General features: G+C 36.5%; 1 protein-coding gene across 3 annotated transcripts in view; it reads right to left on the reverse strand.

The window, feature by feature from the left end:
• AP3B1 (adaptor related protein complex 3 subunit beta 1) overlaps positions 1–21,377 on the reverse strand; it is a 188,031-nt gene that overhangs the window by 21,431 nt on the left and 145,223 nt on the right. For all 3 annotated transcript variants that reach the window (XR_011471189.1, XM_070412228.1, XM_070412229.1), the window contains exons 23-24: positions 10,979–11,210; positions 4,964–5,048 (exon numbers count right to left, since the gene is read on the reverse strand). Coding sequence is in view for 2 of the 3 variants with exons in the window: in XM_070412228.1 (XP_070268329.1) it covers positions 4,964–5,048; positions 10,979–11,210 (317 nt within the window). In the remaining variant the exon portion in view is untranslated. The remainder of the gene's footprint in view (positions 1–4,963; positions 5,049–10,978; positions 11,211–21,377) is intronic.

A 21,377-nucleotide genomic window follows, 5' to 3' on the forward strand; every position in this document is an offset into this window, starting at 1 on the left:
AGAAAAAACCTACTAATTATTTTTTCTCATTCTTTTTGAAGTTCTGTTTTTTCTCTGTACATATTTTAGTATACACATGTTAGCACAGTCAGAGATATACACATGTAATTTAAAAATACATTTATACATCTAGGGAGTGCACAGAAGAAAGATTTTAATGTAAATTGTGTAAATGTACACAATTAAAAAGTTAGAGGACCACTGGGTTAAATTTGTTCTTGTAAATAATTTTATTCATGTTTTAAAACTGGTTATTCCTACTATATAGAAATGTTAAATATTTTCATATAATCACATACACATTTCTAAACTCAGCTTAAAAATAGATTTTCTGTTGATACTATGATTTCTGGGTTGATAATTATGTTAAATAAGATGAATTTTGTCTCTGTCTTTCTAGGATTTATACCTTTAACTCAGTGGTTCTCAACCTTCCTAATGCTGCGACCCTTTAATACAGTTCCTCATGTTGTGGTGACCCCTAACCATAAAATTATTTTCGTTGCTACTTCATAACTGTTAATTTTGCTGTTATGAATCATAATGTAAATATCTGATATGCAGGATGTATTTTCATTGTTACAAATTGAACATAATTAAAGCATAGTGATTAATCACAAAAACAACATGTAATCATGTAATTATATATGTGTTTTCCGATGGTCTTAGGCGACTCCTGTGAAAGGGTCGTTCGACCCCCAAAGGGGTCGCGACCCACAGGTTGAGAACCGCTGCACTGTTTTTACTTGTCTTTCCATATTGGGTAGAACTTCCATTATAATGGGAAATAGTGTTGAGAGTAGGTAACCTTGTTTTGCTTTTCTGACTTAAAAGAGAATGCTTCCAATATTTTATGCAGTGAGAGGTAAGTTGTATGGCCCAAAGTCTTTTGCATTTATAACCCCAAGTGGCATGCACATTTATGAGCTATCCTTTTGGGTTTTAAAATCAGGGTGATACTAGCCTTACAGAATGACATGGATGCTTCCCTTCTTTTTCTTTGTTCTAGAAAAGTTTAAATAATGTAGAGATTATTTCTTTTTTGAAGTTCTGATACCATTTAACTTTTTTATTCATAATTTATACTTTTCTAGGAAACCATTTCATCTAAATATTCCAATTTATTGGTATAGAAGTATACATAATATTATTTTATAATTTAGAAGATCTGTTTTACCTCCTTTCTCTTTTCTAATCTTTCCTATGTGTCTTCTTTTTTTAAAAATCACATCAGCCCATAATTTCTCTCACTCTTTTTTTGTACATTCTCTGTCTTTTAAAAAAATGTGTATTTTCTGTATTCAGAAAACAAGGAATTATTTGGAAACATAATAATTATGTTAGATCAGGCTTGATAACTGAATTATTGAAATTTTGTGTTTGTATATATAGCTATATGTACCTGTATGTCTACCTATATATCTATCTTCCTCTGATTTGTCATTTTCTGATGAGTTATTAAAATTACTATTATCATGGCTTTGTCAATTTCTTCTAGCACTTACAACATGTTAGTGAGTATTACCACTATGGGTCTCCTCTCTCCTGGTGGGCTGACTGGACTTAAGTAGATGAGATGACTGGTGGCATGGACTCAATAAATTGGAAGGCGGGTAGGCAATGGCCTTATCTCTCCATCAACAGATGTAATATTGGATTTACCCTAGTGGTAGAGGGTTTGAGAATATTACTCTATTAGATACAACTGAGTTTCATCTCATCTCAAACCATCCCTGCCTCCTTCCCACAAATTCAAACCCTGCTGTACCTTTAGACTCCCACATCCACACCAACACCCTTCCTGGCAAACAGATCACTTTCCTTACAGTACAATTCTTATGTTTGCAATTAAATGTGTATATTACTGCTGCTAGGGGTCAAGTTGGAGACCTGGAGGTTGGAAGCAATTCTTTAATTTCCCAATGACTTTTGTACCCTAACTTTTCTTTTCACTTGTTCATTTTGTGCTTGATATTCTGCCAGATTTGTTCTTACCATTGCAGTAATTTTTCTCCCATGAGGGTTGGCTCTATGGTTTTTATTTTCTCTGTTATTGTTTTTTTTTTTTTTTTTTTTTTTTTTTTAAATATATATTTTATTGATTTTTTACAGAGAAGAAGGGAGAGGGATAGAGAGTTAGAAACATCGATGAGAGAGATCGATCAGCTGCCTCCTGCACGCCCCCCACTGGGGATGTGCCCACAACCAGGGTACATGCCCTTGACCGGAATCGAACCCGGGACCCTTGAGTCCGCAGGCCGACGCTCTATCCACTGAGCCAAACCGGTTCGGCGTATTTTCTCTGTTATTGTTTATCGGCTCTCATTTGCCTTCTAATAATTCAAATTGTGCTAATAATTCTTCACAATTTCTGGCCAGCTAATGGCTTTCTTTCTTTAATGCTCATTCTCTTTTGAAAATTGAATTTTCTGTCTTTTTCATAGATTTTGGGCAAAAAGAGGGGTGGATGCTAGAGCTCAGCCCTCTAACTTGAGTCAAACCACATTCTTTTCATACTAGCTAATACATTAATATCTGCTGATCACAAAGATAAGAACTGTTTATGCAGTGCATCTACTTTTAGAGAGATACATTTCTGTATATTATACACATTTTCAATCTCAATAAATTTAATCAAGGATTTAATTTGATGACCATTTAAAATGCAAAGCAGAGACATTAACACATCAAATATCCGGATAACTATATAGCTCCATATGATAGTTTTATCTATCATCTATCTAACTATCTACCTACCTATCTATATGTGTCGTATAACTATAGATTTAGAATGAATCTGGAAGCTAAAGTAGGATTATTTTACTCTTATTCCCTTTCTTTTATAAATAGAAGTATACCTCAAAGACTTATAGTCCATGTTCTCAGAATTTCTGAAGGTTTCTTATCAAATATGCTCTTATTACCCATAATTTTATGTATTGATTTGTATTATATATTTCAAGAAAAAAATTCAATATTAGCCATTCTTGCCTCCCCCCCCACTTTTTATTGAACCAAGACTAATACAGCACACATCACTAAGCAAAAAGTGCTATTTACTATGCAAAAGGCACAGTCAGTGATTGGCATCTAAGACTAATTGATCTACTCATTACCACTATCTCCCTACCCCCACTAGCACTACTATGAAGCTATTGATTTAAACACTGTCGATCGGTTTCCATTTTCTGATTTTGGGCAGGCCAATTAAGAAAGTGAGTAATTGTGATTACACTGCTTCAGGATCAATTACATTTGATCCAAGACAAAGTGTTCTTTTTGGAACATACACACAAAATAATTTTTGATCTAGTATCCTTATGTGCTTAATAAAATCTAAAGTACATAATTAACTTTTACCTTCACAACAGCAAAACATACTAATGTGCATGCTTAAAATAACGAAGGCTATTTTCTTTGTAAAATACATTCATCATTTTCCTAAAGTTAGTTTAAGAGAAATTGAGAAAAAACTGATTATATACACTCTTCAATGTAAGATAAGAATCAAACACTACCTACATATTTATCTTTAAAGGTATTTAGTTAATTGTGAAAGACAAAATGCAAATCTCACCCAAAGGACTACAGAGGAAATCTTTATCTTTGTAATAAAAACATAGTTTTAAAAAACCACCTTCATTACATAGAAATATAAAATGTTCTTTAGATAACTTGATAAGAAAAAGAGAATTATTTTAGTTCTTAATTTTGCCCTAACTTGGTGCATGAGCTTTGTCATTGGGCTCACATTGTCAAAATCATTAAAATGAATATACCTCTGGCGCTGGAGGCAAATCTATTTAGAGTGATGTTACTCATAGTCTTGTGCTCAGTAATATTGATCTGTGTTGTCTAATAGAAAAATAATAAACAATTACTAGACAATGTTGGGAAAAGTAATCAGTTTTTATATATCACTAATATAGCAGACCTCCCAAAACATAAAGGTGATGATCTGCATAAAATCAATGTGTTATGCTACATTGCTTATATTCATCATTGCAGGTTCTCAGCAATAAATGGTACAATATTAGGTCTGAATTACTGGAAAAATAAAAAGGCATACGAAATAGAAAGGTTGACTATATTTAAATATAAACTTGTTTTAAAATGTCTATTTCCTACACTTGGAGATTTTTTATCATAACAAATACTGCTTTAAGCAAGTTAAAACTTAAATAAAATGTCCCAATTCTTTTTAGAATAAAAACAGAGCAACCTCAAATCAAAATAAGAAATTATATCCTAGACCAGGAAAATACAAAAGAGTTCAAAGATAATTCTTAAAGATGCATGAATATAAATTCTGTACTAATTGCTAATAGTTTTTGGATTTCATTAGAAATGTATAACACATATAAAAACAATGGCAAAACTCAATCCTAGAAAAAGCTCTTTTGAATAATATTCACCTGTTTGAAACCTTTGCCAACTGCATAAATGTTCTTTTAAATTTTATCAAAATAGTTTGTAAATTAAAGTAAAAAGGGAAAAATGTATGGGTTTTAAGTTCTGACAGAATAAATAATTCTCCACTTAAGAAGTTTAAGATAACATATTAGATGTTTAAAAAGATACCTTCTCTGGGCTATTCAGTAATATTAAAGTTTTTTTTAAATTTCTCCTGAATTTTCCTCATCAATTTTCTCCTGAATGTTCCAAAACTGTAGAGTTAGAAGAAGTGAAAATATTATTTAGCAGTAGCTTCTTACTTTGACCAACACACTGTGAATTTCAATCACATATGGCAGACTGTAATGGCTAGTTGTATAACAAATACTAAACATACATATATTGTACACAATTCATACAACTACTGCATGGTAGTCTAACCATTGCCAAAGAAAGGCACATTTGTTTAAATGTTTTGTCTCTCAAAGAAAAAAAGCTGTTGAAAGCCAAGTTTTGATCTGCTATCCTTTACAGGAAATAGAAAATACAGAAAAACAATTGAACTTACCACAACTGGAAACTGGCAGTCTGAGTGGAATCACAGAAGTCAATACCCATTGAAACAGTAATGGATCCCCCAGGCTCCAGAGATTCTAGGAAATTAGATAATTTAGACATGAATACACGGAGGAAGTAAAAAAGAGGCAAAGTAAACACTGAAAACTTATGTAATGCTTGTAGTTTAGACAAAATGGTCAAATTTAATGATGGTTTATAAGAGCACTTTCAAACTAAGAATATTAAAACAAATTACAAAGTAATTTCACTATTCTGCTTGAAAGTTTTCTTTTTTATACTTAATTCTGCATATTTTTCAATGAACACATTATATCATTTCAGAAACATATCTCATCCTGAGAATGTATGTTTTACAATATTATCTTTATAGGCATTGAAGGTGAAAAGGAAACAAATTTAGTCTTGCGTGAAACAACTGTAATGAACTATGGGTGCTTTTAAGAAATTATGCATTTAAAACTATGGAATATTTATGTAGATATAAAAAAGTAAATTTTAAACAATGTTTCAAATTTCCACTGGAAAAAAATCAAAATACAAAAATTTAAAAATGCAAATTAAAGCAAAACTGGAAGAAATTAATTTGTTGTACTCAGAAAATAACCAAGACAACTGTCATTATAGGAACAAATGGTAAGTCCAATATACGTATAACACTAATGTTTTTCAGCTAACAATGATAAAACTTAAGACCATAACAAAATTTTATTCTTTTTGTGATTCCAAAGTCTGGCTATACATTAGAAGAATAATGGAGAAATTAAATATATACCTACTTAGTATAAATATTTATGCATATATTATACTTATATATATAAAAGCCTAAGCGACCGTTCGACCCTTAGCTATGATGCACACTGACCACCAGGGGAAGACACTCAATGCACAGGCATGGAAACATAGAAGAGACTGATGAATCTCAGAGGGAAGGGGGAGGAGGGAAGGCATGAAGAGATTAACCAAAGATCTTATATGCATACTAGAGGCCCAGTGCATGGATTTGTGCACTGGTGAGATTCCTTGGCCTGGCCTGCAGGGATCAGACTGAAACCAGCAGTCCAACATCCCCTGAGGGGTCCAGGATTGCGAGAGGGTGCAGGCCAGGCCGAGGGACCCCACTGGTGCATGAATCCGTGCATCAGGCCTCTAGTATTTAAATAAAAACCATCCACATTTTATTACCACTTTGCTAAAAGTCTTCAGTGTAAGTACAGTCATACTATACAGTAGCTTTATATTTAGCTACTCTGTAGCTATTCTGTATATATCTTATTAGATAGAAGTATTTTAGCAGACACACTCTAATCCAGTAGACTGTAACTATCCTAGGGCTTGTTCAAAAATATGATTTGCCATTAAATGTTAACAATAACAGAGAAGATGGTATAGATGGAACAAAAGAATTCAATAAGCTTATTATATCAAGAAGTATATTTATGTCTTATAGTCTCGATGAAGAGTAGGCAGTATAAGAGGGTAGTTGTTTGATGCTGAATTTCATTAGTTTGTAAATTTAACATTGACCAGGATGCTGCGCAAGTACCAGACTTGCTGCCAAAATCTTTGGCAAATAGGCATTACTGTTGAATGTATAACTATAATGATACTTTTTTTTTTTTTTTGCATTTTTCCTAAAGCTACACCAGTTCACAGCTCTGTCAGTAACACTGTTCAAGACTATTCTTTAGTGAATCCTACTGCTTTGTTCTGTGCCATCATATACTAGGGTCTGGTCTAGTCTGTAGCCGAATACCACACTAGCATATGCTGTCATCTCCATAACATAATGGCATTAATGATTTAGATCTCTCAAATCATGTACCCCTGTATTTCATTTGACAAAGTGACAGTTCTCAAAATGTCTTGTTGATAGCACTCTTTGACATAGTTTGGTATCATTTTCAGTCTTGAGATAATTAAATGGGAGTTTAGTGCCATGCTAATCCTGAAGGACAGCTCATGATCAATGGTATGTTTTATTATATAAATGCTTCAGGAACAAAGTGATCAGCATAAAATTATTCATATAATGAATGCTCATAATATTTGAAGCCTACTACATTGGAGAAGTCTACCCTTTCAGGTGTTTTAATTTGGATACTTCTCTGGATCTCTACTATATACATGAGAGGGTTAGATAGAAATGGCTGAAAAACACTGGTTCTATTACACCACACCATTAATCATGAAAAATGAAATCACACAGATGCCATCTACTTTGATGTGACAGTTGTACAGTAACTAGTGAAATCTTAGCTGACTTCAAACGTGTCAACTGTTAACATAAAGTCACTGAACAGCCTAAGGCTATTCTCTCTTTGTGTGTGTCTGTTTTACATCTCTTATATACTGGTCTCTCTGCGGGAAATGTCACATTATGCCTAATATTCTTGCAAGGAATTCAGTTTCACACTTCAAAGGCAGGGTAAAATTCAGACAATAGTCATCACATATTAAACATGAATATAAAATAGATTGGTGACAAATAAGAAATCTGCTGTGGGGGAGAGGTGGGGTGGGTGGAGGTGGAAGAGGGCATAGAAGGGATAAATGGTTTATGGGCAAAAATAAATAAAGTTTAAAAACAATAAGAAATATGCCAAGCTCATTACTATATGTATATGTGCTTATTAAATAAAACAATTATCTTAGCTGCCTTATTTCACAAAACATGAAAATACAGTATTTGTTTTTGTTGCAGTTTTAAGATGTTTTTGGAGTAATTCCACTATAATCTATTGATAAACGAGACTAGGTAGTATTATATACAAATATCTACTGCATGGGAAAGAACTCTGTATCTTGAGGATAATTCAATAAATGCCAGTGAAATGAATGAAACATTATAGTCATAAAATGTGCCTAAGGAAAAAAAAGCCTACTACTAGTACTGAGGCAATGGTATATGTTCATATTTTATTTCTGTGTAAGGGCCATACTATGAAATTTATTATATTTATTTCTTCTATTCCACATAGGCCAGCAAAAGTTCAAGTCATTGACTCATTGTGCCAGTACAAAGAAATGTTAATACTGTTCTACTGTTTTAACCTTTGGATAACATTTTCAACCTTCAGACAATTTATCTATCAGCTGCTTGACACTTCTTAATTTTTTAACTAGGTAAAAAAGGCTTAATTTTAAGCAGTCAAAACAAATTGTGATACTCACAAAATAATAAAGAATATGTTACTATATTAATATATTTACATATATTAACTTTACAAAAAATTAAAAATCAGGACACTGTATTCTTTAAATGGTGTCTTGGTTACCAAATTATTATTTTTTAAATAAAGGGTAATAAGTGTGTCTGAAATCGCCTTACTATATCTCTACATTGCTTACTTATAAAAATCTAACATATTCCATCTATTATAAAGTGGTTTATTCCTTTGTGTAAAAATATAACACAAAGAATGACATCTTTACTGAATGAATGACTATGAAAAGTATATAAGAGGATTCAACAATGTCAAAGAGCTCAGGTAAAGATGAACAAACATAGATTGGCTATGTAAAATAATGAGAAAGAAGACAGTTTGGTCAAAAAGCTTTGCTCACTTAAACTTATAAGTAGATAGTATTTGGAACTTTCTGATTATACATTTCAAGGATTCAATGATAGAAACCTTAATTACTTTTAAAATTTGTTTTTATTGATTTCAGAGAGGAAGGGAGAGGGAGAGAGAGAAACATCAATGATGAGAGAGAATCATGGATCGGCTGCCTCCTGCACACCCCTACTTGGAATCGAGCCTGCAACCCCGGCATGTGCCCTGATCAGGACAACCTTATATTTCTTTTAACTGAGAGCCTGAAGCTTCTCTGAACAAAACTTTAGTGTTGTCTCCACTTACACAAAATAGAAACAGAGACAGACATCTAATTATTATCCTATTTTAAACTCAAAGTAAGACACACAATTATAACACTTAATTTTAAAAAGGTATATTTTTGATACAGTACTTAAAAAAGGAAAGAGATGACATCTGGTCAGACAATATCATGTACGGGCCACTGAGGCAACCTGGAACACATGATGCATCGGAGGGACAGCCCCTCAGCACTGCTGGCCGCGTAGTATCTATATAATATCTATAAAGAGCCAGGGTCGTATGACTGAAGACTCGACCAGACCGGAAGTCAGTGCTGGGTCGCCACAGCAACCCAGCACTGACTGGGGCCGCTGTGGATGCCCCGGCCCAGCAACAACTGCCTAGGGGGCTGCGGATCAGGCCTGGAGAGAGGCCTGCAGAGAGAGAGGCAGGGTCTGATCTGTAGCCTCTGTGGCAGACGTTGATCAGAACTTGCCTCTCTTTCTCTCCCGGCCTCCACCAGGGCTGCTAATCAGCCCCACCTTTCTGATCAGGCCCCGTTGACAGGCCCAGAGACGCTGACTGGTATAGAAACTGACCAATCAGAATCAAATCTGGATCAACTGTGAGGAGCCAATGGCTTCCTAGGAGGAGGAGCTTTTGATGCTGACTGGCATAGAAACTGACCAATCAGAACCAAATTGGCCGGCAGAGGAGGGCAGTTGGGGGTGAGATCAGGCCTTCAGGGGAGGGCAGTTAAGGGAAAGATCAGGCCGGCAGGTGAGGGCAGTTGGGGGCGAGATCAGATCGGTAGGGGCAGGCAGTTAGGGGCAATCAGGCAGGCAGAGGCAGTTAGGGGCAATTAGGCCGGCAGGGGAGGGAAGTTAGGGGCAATCAGGCCAGCAGGGGAGAGCAGTTAGGGGCAAGATCAGGCCAGCAGGGGAGGGCTGTAAGGGGAGATCAGGCTGGCAGGCAGAAGCAGTTAGGGGCGATCGGGCAAGCAGAGGCAGGCAGGCCAAGAGGGGCAATCAGGCAGGCAGAGAGGTTAGGGGAGATCAGGCAGGCAGAGGCAGTTAGGGGCGATCAGGCAGGCAGGCAGGTGAGTGGTTAGGAGCCAGCAGTCCCAGATTGTGAGAGGGGTGTCCAACCGCCCACAGGGATCAGGCCTAAACCGGCGGTCGGACATCCCCTGAGGGGTCCCCAATTGGAGTGGGTGCCGGCTGGGTTGAGGGACCCCCCCCGCCCCCGCATGCATGAATTTTGTGCACCGGCCCTCTAGTGTGGGAATAAAGACCCAGTACTGCCATAGCATGTGTTTTATTCCAACAAAAATGAGATTTCTGGGTTGGTTTTTAAAAAATGTATAAAAAAATCTTGATTTTTAAATAGTGGCAACAGATTAAAATATATTTTTTTAATATATTTTTTATTGATTTTTTACAGAGAGGAAGGGAGAGAGATAGTTAGAAACATCGATGAGAGAGAAACATCGATCAGCTGCCTCCTGCACATCTACTGGGGATGTGCCTGCAACCCAGGTACATGCCCTTGACCAGAACAGAACCTGGGACCTTTCAGTCCGCAGGCCAACGCTCTATCCGCTGAGCCAAACCGGTTTCGGCAGATTAAAATATTTTTAAAACATGATGTGTATAAATACCAGTAATATACTCTGGGCTAGTATATATTATATATGTGGAAAGGAAGACAAGCAATATACTATACAATCTTCCATTCTTCACTCCCTTCACTTTTCAATTTATGGGATATGAAAGGAAACAGGGAAGGGGAGGTCTACAATAATAAAGATAGTCTAAAATCAGAAAAGGAAAACAGGGAATGGAAATGTGAAAACAGAGAATGTGAAAGGAAACAGGGAATAGCAGGTCTACAATAATAAAGATAGTCTAAAATCAGGAATGAGACTGAAATAGAGAGGTAGGAGGAAGGTGATGCAGCTAGGTAAAGGGGGAGGCAATTTTGATTCTTCAGACCTATCCTTCTGTGAATACTAAGGGTAAAGAAATGTTTTTTATTTTTATTTTGTATGATAAATTTGGTTTAAAAGGGGAAAAACAATCATAAACTGAGTATGCTAATATCAATAAAATATGTATCTACTTTACTTTTAAAATGAACACATTTAATTATCAAATATAGTTCAAATTTTAAATGAGAATATTTACCTATTGGATTAAAAACATGCATTTCCATGCCTGTAGGAAGTTTTTTTTCTCCGATGCGGATATTTTCGATCTTTCGATCTGTAGTATTATTCAGTGTTATTTGTACAGAGACCATCTTATCACCAAAAATGCAAGGCTGTCTTGAAAAGAAGTAATGGGCAGCTAGTCCTTTCCCACTCATGTGATGAAGCAGCACATGAGTTTTCATTGGTACAAAGACAGGAGTACTGACCTATTGCATGTTGGAAAAAGAAGGAAAAAAATGAATTAGTAAACATATTTAATAATTCTCTTAGAAAATATGCAAAAATTTCTAACATTAATTCTTGCTTTCCCTAAAGTATTACATAAACCACAATAACAAACATTAGCAGAACATCACACATAGGTAATTAAGTCATAAATTTTTTGTGAAGTAAATGTCTTCAAAACTATTAATTTTTCTGTACTCTGCAGACATAAATATTTTGAAAATATGTCTAATAAGAGAATCTCAGTTATATAAATATATTTTTTATTTTAGAGTTTATAAAGTTTTCTGTTAGTTTTTCCTAGGTAAAAAAATTATTAACATTTTGCTAATTTTTTAATTAGTTTTAATAATTTATCAGTTGATTTTCTCAGGTCTTTGAACTGTAAGATAGTCTTACTTGCCAGTAATGAACATTTTGTACCTTCATTTCCAATCCTGAATCCTTGAACTTTTTTCACCTTGAGTTTCTTTCACTGTAAATGGAAGACTATGACCTCCTTTAAGGTGGTTTCTTCCCTTGCTTTAGTGATTAAAAAGATCTTCCCTACTTTGAGATCAGGTAACTTCTGCACTTCCATTTTCTTCTAGAGCTTTCTTTCTTTTTTTTAAATTCAGTGAAACTGATGTAGCCTACTGACTCCATATTGAAGTACTCTTCTATAAATACTAACCAATAGTATGTACATGAATTAAAAAAAAATATTTTCCCTGACCCCTGTACATGATTTAATGTTAGCCTTTCCTCAATGACCTTAAAGTACAAACATTCTAATTATTTATGTACTTGGGAGATAATTTTGGGCCTTGATTGAGCTGTTAACCCAGCACCACATTTTTTTATTTCTTATAGCCCTACAATATGATTAAATTATTTGGCAAAACAAAACATCTCTATTCCTCTTCCCTCTCCCGCCCAGTATTTTCTTGCCTAATCATCTCTTTACCCTTCCACTGAACTTTAGATTTCTTTAGTTAAATTCTCTGCTCAATCTTGAATGAAATCAGAGGCAGCATAGTAAATGAAGAAATAGTCCATTCTAAACTCATGTCCTGGCTATCTTTGCACTCAAAGCAGAAGTATTGCATGTGGCTTGACCTGACATGGCCAAGCTTTTTTTTTTTTTTTTTTTTAAATCAACTTGTAATTAACCAAGCCTAATCAAGACTATTTCCTAACAAGAGCTCTCCAAAACTAGGTTTTCTATTATAAGTGTGAAAGTACATATTAATTTATTCAACATGTTCACTATGCAACTGACGCCTGATGACATTAAAACCTCATCCTATATAATAAAAGGCTAATATACAAACCGACCAAAGGGCGGAATGACCGGTCACTATGACGCACACTGACCACCAGGGGGCAGACACTCAACGCAGGAGCTGCCCCCCTGGTGGTCAGTGCACTCCCACAGGGGGAGCGCCGCTCAGCCAGAAGCCAGGCTCACGACTAGCGAGTGCAGTAGTGGTGGTGGGAGCCTCTCCCTCCTCTGCGGCAGCACTAAGGATGTCCGATGGCCAGCTCAGGCCTGTCCCTGGCAATTGGATATCCCCCGAGGGCTCCTGGACTGCGAGAGGGTGCAGGCTGGGCTGAGGGACCCCCACCCCCGAGTGCACAAATTTCGTGCACCGGGCCTCTAGTTAATAATAAATTAAGATTCATCCACAAAAATCCAAAAGTTAAATATCATATATACTAAATGATAGAGTATCTTCAAAGCATCATTAAAGTATAGTATTCCTTTTCCAAAAGTTTAATCTGTACGGGTGGACAATTTAAAATATGACCTAATAAATACTTAGGTAAATTTTAAATTTTGGCTATATAAAGTAATAAACAACTGGCCTATGCATCCTATTTTGGCTGTTTGATGATAATAACAATAGTCTAGTATTTTAAGTTTTCAAAGCAGTTTCACTTTTAAGTGTAGATTCTTTTCCTTATAGAAAAATTTATTTTCAAAACTCTTCTGTTTCAATGCACACACTAAGTTCTATTTCCTTTACAAATTCAGGGGTGGGGGTGGGGGTGGGAAGTGGTGGTGGTGGTGATTAGTGCAACCTAAAATAGCAAACCTTAGCAGTAAATATTCACTCTTAGAGTGGGCATCATAAAAATAAGCAAATGGACAGAGAACGTGTGTATAAGTTTACAGAGTATACCGTATATACATAATATATTTATAGATTTACACTCAGCAAAAAAATCTTTTTTCCCATAAATTCCCATGTCACTGAGGCTATGACAATCAACTTTAAACATAAGCCCTTAAATAGATAATTATATTTTTCAGTTTCTTATGTTTATTCTCTTAATTAAATAAGCATATTGGAAAAAGTAACCATCTTAGTGTTTGTTTTTCCTTCGTTGTTCCAGAGACACAGTTTTCATTATCTCCTTAAATACATGTTGATATAGCCAGTCATGTGGATGTAAAGTACAGCATAGGGAATATAGTCAATAATATTGCAATAATGATGTACGTGTCCGATGGGTACTAGACTTATCAGGGACATCACTTCATAAGTTATACAAGTGTCTAATTACTATGTTGTACACATGAAATTAATATATTGTATGCTAACTGTAATTGAAAAATTTTAAGAAGTGAAAAAAACTCATGAAAGCTTGGGCAACATATCATATGGGGAAGTAAAGCTGAAAGTTGGAGGGAGGCAAGTGTACAGCAGAATGAGAAAAGCAGGACAGAAGCAGGGGTTTAGTTTACAAGCAGCCAGGAATCAGCAATCCAAATATCGTAAGGTGTTGAGTAGGTATGCCACGCCTGAAGTCATTTAAGAGCTAGCAACTTGTCTTGGTTGTATTGAGTCTCTCTCTCAATCTAACCCTGGGATACATGCCCTTAATATCTGTGCTTTTTTCTACCTTGTCTCAAACTTCTGCACCTTTATTATAATAGTAAAAAAGATGTGCAAAGGAAGACAAACAATATGATTCTCTCTACTCATTTTCCCGCACTCAACCAAGTTCAAGAAGCACTGTCTGAATTCAACATTAAAAATGTCCTTCCTGACAATCTTGAAAGGTTACGTGTGATAATACAGAGTTCTATGTCCTCTTCTACAATAAGTAGCATCACACCTGGCACTTTGTGGTAATAATATATACTTCTTTTTTTTATCTACAGAAAGAAGCTAACTGAAAAGGTTTGTGTTTTTTTAAAAATCTGCTTTCTAAGTTCATACAAGTCATATTAAGCCAACCCCCTCTAGTATCTAGATCAACCACACGTGACATTTTGTTCAATAAACCCAGTAGATTCCATAAATCCTTCACCATTTCCCATGGCTAATACAATTAATCCTGACAGGAAAGCAAGATTTTAGTTCAATATTTTGTACATCTGATAAGATACCTATATTCCAGAAACACATATATGATCTGTGGATGCTTGTATTCTAAGATACTAAACAGTGTGAATGGCTTTTCCTACTTCACATTTTATAAACATAAATAAATTTCATAAATGTAAAAAACACATACATCGTAAGTTAATTACAGAATGACCTAGATTTGGATTGTGAAAATGACGGTTTAGGAAAAAAGGTTGATATTTAACAAGTTTGAGCAAAATTGATCTTGGGCAGGGGTCAGCAAACACAGCCCACAAGCCCAAATATGGCATTTTATCGAGTTTTGCTGGCACAGCCGTACTCGTTCACTTACATGTTGTCGATGGCTGCTGTCCAATGGTAGAGCTGAGTCCCTGCAAAGCTAACATATTTACTATCTGGACCCTTTACCGAAAAAGTATGCTGACCCCTGATCTAGGGGCACAATGTTACACCGTTGCTTCTCCCCTCCCTTTCCCTGTCAACAGGGAACAATTCTCCACAGGTCTCTCATATTTCTGCATGTTTTCTGAACAAAGGCATTAATTACTTTGCTCCTGACAATTTTTTTCAAGGATGTTTGTATAGCAAACAGCCTTTGGAAACAGGTAAATGCCTCCCTCTGGGGCAAATGTAAGACAGGTTTGCTAATAGCCCTTTATAAAAGACTTGGATCTTCTATACGCTGGTTCCTCTTGGTGTGTAAAGCAACACACTGCACGTACAGTCACCATCTGGCCTTCATCGTGTCACCCCGTAGGAGCCGGAACACAGAGAAGCTGCGCAGATGGTGGTATTCTGCCACAATAGGCCACTGGATTGCTGTGGGTAATCAACTGACCTGTGTCCTCTATAGGTATCTGTGAAACTGTCTCAGGCTAACCTGTTATCTTGCAGGTAGGTAACATCTCATATCCTTCACAATTCTTAATACCCCCTACCCCTTTTTTGGTCACTCAACATTCCCAGATCCACTTACTGCAAATAGCTACATTAACACTTAGTAGGGCTATCTATCATATATATACAGCTGTGCAGTGGCACCTGACTGAGGGGTGTATGTGAGCTTAAATTCCAGCTTACAATCAAGGGTTGCCATTTTAGAGTCTATACAACGGCACCATATGAGCTAGTGGCTTTGCTAAAGACACTACAGAGTAGAAACTTTTTTTTTTTCTTTTGACTTCCTTTATGAAAGTCCATGTTATCACCCGGTCAACTATATCTATGGATTTCTGAAGTATCATGATGTGTTCTGAGAGCTGACAAGGAAGTGTCAAGTAAGTTCTGTGACACTGAAGAATAGGAATACAATGTTCAAGGCTGCTCCGACCTGTTTGGAGACTCAGTGTTGGCCTTCTTCCCTGTAGCAGTAAGTATGGAACTGTCTGCTCAGCACACCCTACCATCTTCTAGGAACCTTGCTGTGTTCAGTTCCTGATGAAGCTGGCATGTTCTCATGCCACCTCATGACATGGCCACGGTTAATTTGTTCAGAAATGGGCGCAAGGCCTGGTGTGTCCCTTTCTGAGGATTTATGGGTTTGGGACCTGGGAAGTCGATCCAGTCTCTCTCAAATGGCTAAAATCCTGAGATTTAAAACTCTAATGTCTGTGGCCTTAGTCTTGCCATATTGTTCAGCTAAAAATAATATGTAATTTTCTTATTTATTATTAGAGGCCCGAAATTCATGCACGGGTAGGGTCCCTAGGCCTGGCCGGCTATCAGGGCCAATCGGGGCCTTCCTTCCTTTGGCTGCCGGCTGGGGCCTTCCTTCATTCCACACCACCCCCTGGTGGTCAGCGCACATCATAGGGAGCAGTCGAACTCCTGGTGAGCTGAACTCCCCAGGGGACAATTCGCACATTAGACTTTTATTATATAGGATGTTGATCTGCCTCCCCACTTATTCCCCATTTTTATGTTCAATTGTATAAAACATAATTGTAACCCTTTTCAAAATCAAAGCATAATTTTACTATTTTAAATGATTACAGAGATTTATAGATACTATAGCTCTAGTGTTGGTCATAACTATACTTTAATAGATGCTGAGTGTTCAATTATAACAGTTTCTAAAAATATTAGTCTTACAGAGCATCTGTGATGACAGGTGGAGATTATCAATATTAATATTTGTTGGTTTTAGGATATGACCTGACTAGTGGCCCGATGAACGAATTCATGCACAAGTGGGGTCCGGCCAATCTGCCCCAATTGGGGCCAATCAGGCCAGGCCAGCCATGGGGAGGGGATGCGGGCTTTTGGCTGGCCAGCCCTGCCCCCTGGTCGAACTCCTGGTCAAGATATGCAAAATAGATTTGCATATTAGCCTTTTATTATATAGGATTGTAAAAAAGAAAAAGGAACAAGTACCATATTTCTTGAAAGCACACACAAAGAAAAACATTAGCTAGAAGGACTTCTATGATACAAACGCTAATTCTCAAAACATCTAGCTTTAGGTAACAGCATTATTTCCCATTAAATATTAAAACTTATATAAAGAGGATAGTAGGAAAGACAATATTTGAAAACATTAGTTTTGATTTAATTATTTAACTGCTAATGTTCAAAGAAGTAAAAATCTAGCTGCATTATAAGTAAATAATATGGGCCATCCTCACTATGATCCTTAAGGAGGTAATTAGTTCAGTAACTGTAATAATTCTAAAATAAAAAGCCTCCTTCTGGAGTTAACTGAACAAAAAGCATCAAGTAAGAATGAGATAATCCTCTACAAATCTTTACACAGCATATGTTTAAATAATAAAACCCGTTTGTGTACCTTTAGATGGTTTATGAAAATAACCAATCAATTTTGCAGACACAACATTATTTCTAAAGGAAATCTATGTGACTCATGATGCCTGTAGATACACAGAGACAAACCACACATATTTTATCAGTTTATTACAGTAAGCAAATAAGCGTGGAATGAGAGTGCACATAACTGTCTACTTAGCGCTTACTGAAACATTTATAAGAGCTGTTATCTCCCTAATAACAGACAGACAGCGTGCAATTTTAGAGAGGAGAAAAGCTTCATATTTTTTAACACTTCACTAAAAAGTAACTGAAGAGTGTAAAATGAAAAATACTCTGTGCAGTTAGCTGGTAATGGACCATATTATCAACTCAAGTTAGATTTATAGGATACAAACTAGTCACTAATAGTTATTTTATGACATAGCATGTCTGCTTTTTTTTGAGATTATTAAGATTAAAGTTGTAAAACTTCTTTTGAACATAGCTGCTCCAAATGATTGAATTATAAAATTTAAATGAGAATTGAAAAATAAAACACAGAATATCAAGTAGGTGACTAAGAATAAACCTTGTTCAATGTCTGCATTATTTCAAAGATGACATATCCATGTAAAGCTTTATGAAACAATGTTTTCCAGCCTTTTATGCTTTAATCCATAGTTAGTCACTTAATCATTTCCACGTATTTTCTTTTATTTTTTTAAAAATATATTTTTATTGATTTTTTACAGAGAGGAAGGGAGAGAGAGAGTTAGAAACATCGATGAGAGAGAAACATCGATCAGCTGCCTCCTGCACATCTCCTACTGGGGATGTGCCCGCAACCCAGGTACATGCCCTTGACCGGAATCGAACCCGGGACCCTTGAGTCCGCAGGCCGACGCTCTATCCACTAGCTAAACCGGTTTCGGCTATTTCCACGTATTTTCAATGTATTCTGGTTTTGGACTTAAAAAATATGAAGATCTGCAGTACATAAAATGCTCTTTTTGTATCTAGCTTTATTTGATTTATTTTATAGCATATCTATTTAGATATGTGATTTATAAAAATGACCAGAGATACAGTTTCATCTTTAAAATTAGGACTTTTAAAACCAAATGTGTGTCTCAACTGATAGAGCTGTAATGCAGAAAGCTACAGTATTGTCTTATTTACCCAGTAAATTATAGAAAGTGAGTCTATTTTACCTTTAATCCATAGTATTGGGCCTAGTACTTAGTATAGGATTAAAAAAAGATCAAAGTGCAAATGTGTTTAACTCTTAGCTATAATGATAAACACAGACTCAAAGAAATAGATCTCAAACTTCCATCAAATATTACTTTAAATAAATGGTTTATAACCCTAAGATAACTTCCTCCTTACACAGAGGTGGTCAAAAGTAGGTTTATAGTTGTAATGTAAATAATAACACAAGAATAAATTCCATGTTTTGTGTACTCAGAACTGTAAATCTACTTTTGCCCACTCCAGCATATGTAAATTTAGGTATTCTAGAAAATACTTGTGCTAATTCCTTATATTTTATTTTAGTAATCAACATATATTCTGAAAAACATGAAACTGTTTTTTACCTTTTATTTTGGTAATAATATACATTATAAAAAATAAACTTGCAGAAAGAGCCAACTATATTATCAACTGACATTTAATAAGTATCTTACTTCATGGATGGAGTTAAGCAGGTGCCAGGAAACTACACCTGTGGATAAAATTTAGTCCACTGCCTGTCATCATATAGCCTGTAAACAAAGAATGGTTTCTGCATTTTTAAATGATTGGAAAAAAGAAAAATAACATTTTTTGTGACACTAAAGTCATATGAAATTCCAATGTCAATGTCTATAAATAAAGTTTTATTGAAACACAGCCACATTCAATCATTTATACATTATTTATGACTGCCTTGGTATTAGAATGGCAGAGCTCAGTTGTTAGCGTCTGCAAAGCTGAAATTATTATCTTGCCTTTTACAACATTTGCTGACACTCTGGTATAGAATGTATTCAATTTACATTGGTGTTGAGATGAAGAGGAAATTACTTTATAATAATATCCTACTAGAGAGGAACCAAGATGGCGGCATAGGTACACACCTGTACTTGCTGCCTTGCACAACCACATCAAAAATACAACTAAAAGACAAAACAGATATTATCCAGAACCATGGGAAGGCTGGCTGAGTGGAAATTCTACAACTAGAAGGAAAGAGAAAGTGCATTGAAGCTGGTAGAAGGTGCGGAAGTGCAGAGGTACGGAGGTGTGCGCGGAAACGGGCTGGCAACTGGGTACACTATTATCTTTTTCAATCAGGAGGGAGATACAAGCTTCCAATTGCTTTGAACTCCAGTTCAGGGCGAGACTTTGGGGACCCAAACTCATACGGGGAGAAACTAGACTGTCTGGCATCAGGGTGGAACGTGAGGGCAGCTTTCTTGCAGAGGTGCGTGCAGTGATCATTGTTCCTGCACAGGGCCGCAGGACACAGAGACCCCAGGACCTCTCCATTGTGGTTTGCTCCGCCCTGATGATTCCCTGAGACCCCATCCCACCCAATTTACAACCCCACCCAAGCTGTGCACAGAGGCTTTTGCATATGAATGGCCTGTTCTTTTGCAATCTAAAACTTAACAAACTGCAGCTGGGTCAAAGAGCGCCAAAGCCTCCAAAAGGAGACCTAGACAGCAGCCTGCATTGCTTCACAGCTGGGCCTCATCTGGGCACTTCGAAACCCCAACAAAGAGTAGGAATCTGCAGATCTCTCTGTAGCTCCTGCTGGGTGGCCTCAAGCAGTGGCTGACTTTGCACCTCCTTAGAGATCCAAGAGCCAGTGTACCCAGTGGTCAGAGTGAGACCATACTAGAGTACAACTCTGCATATCCATAAGCGACACACTCAGGGGGCAGACACAGTGAGCACCAAAACTCCACTGAAGCAAGTCCTGCTCCATAAGGGTGTATCCATAAGCAGTTCTCCCATTGTAGACACAGCTGGTCCTCACAACCAATTGGCCTGGTGGTCAATTCCTCCCAGTGATACCAACAGCAATCAAGACTTAACTACAACAAGACTGTGCACACAGCCCACAAAGGGGTACACCAAGAGTATCCACCTCAGGTAATTGGGGAGGCTGAGCCACTGGGCCCTATAGGACACCTAGCGCACAAAGCCACTCTATCAACACAGGGAAGCATAAAAAATGCAGAGACAAAGAAACAGGACACAAATGACAGAAATGGAGGAAAGCAAACTACTGGATATAGAGTTCAAAACCACGGTTATAAGGTTACTAAAGAGTCTTCTAGAAACCTCCAAGAAATTTAGTGAGACCCTCAAGGATATGAAAAAGGACCAATTAGAAATTAAGCATACACTGACTGAAATAAAGAATAATATATGGAGATCCAACAGCAGGCTAGAGGATTGCAAGAATCAAGTCAAAGATTTGAAATACAAAGAAGCAAAAAACACCCAACCGGAAAAGCAAAAAGCAAAAAGAATCCGAAAATATGAAGATAGTGTAAGAAGCCTCTGGGACAACTTCAAGTGCACCAACATCTGAATTATGGGGATGCCAGAAGAAGAGAGAGAGCAAGATATTGAAAACTTATTAGAAGAAACAATGACAGAAAACTTCCCCTACCTGGTGAAAGAACTAGACTTACAAGTCCAGGAAGTGCAAAGAACCGCAAACAAGAGGAATCCAAAGAGGACCACACCAAGACACATCATAATTAAAATGCCAAGGGCAAAAGACAGAGAGAGAATATTAAAAGCAGCAAGAAAAAAAAAGTTAGTTACCTACAAGGGAGTACCCATACAACTGTCAGCTGATTTCTCAACAGAAACCATGCAGGCCAGAAGGGAGTGGCAAGAAATATTCAAAGTGATGAATAGCAAGAACCTACAACCAAGATTACTCTACCCAGCAAAGCTATCATTCAGAATTGAAGGTCAGATAAAGAGCTTCACAGATAAGGAAAAGCTAAAGGAGTTCATCACCACCAAACCAGTATTATA

The sequence above is a fragment of the Myotis yumanensis genome, unplaced genomic scaffold (genome assembly GCF_028538775.1).
Source record: "Myotis yumanensis isolate MYYU_CA2020_CCGP unplaced genomic scaffold, mMyoYum1.0.hap1 SCAF_4, whole genome shotgun sequence".
NCBI classification, from domain to species: domain Eukaryota; kingdom Metazoa; phylum Chordata; class Mammalia; order Chiroptera; family Vespertilionidae; genus Myotis; species Myotis yumanensis.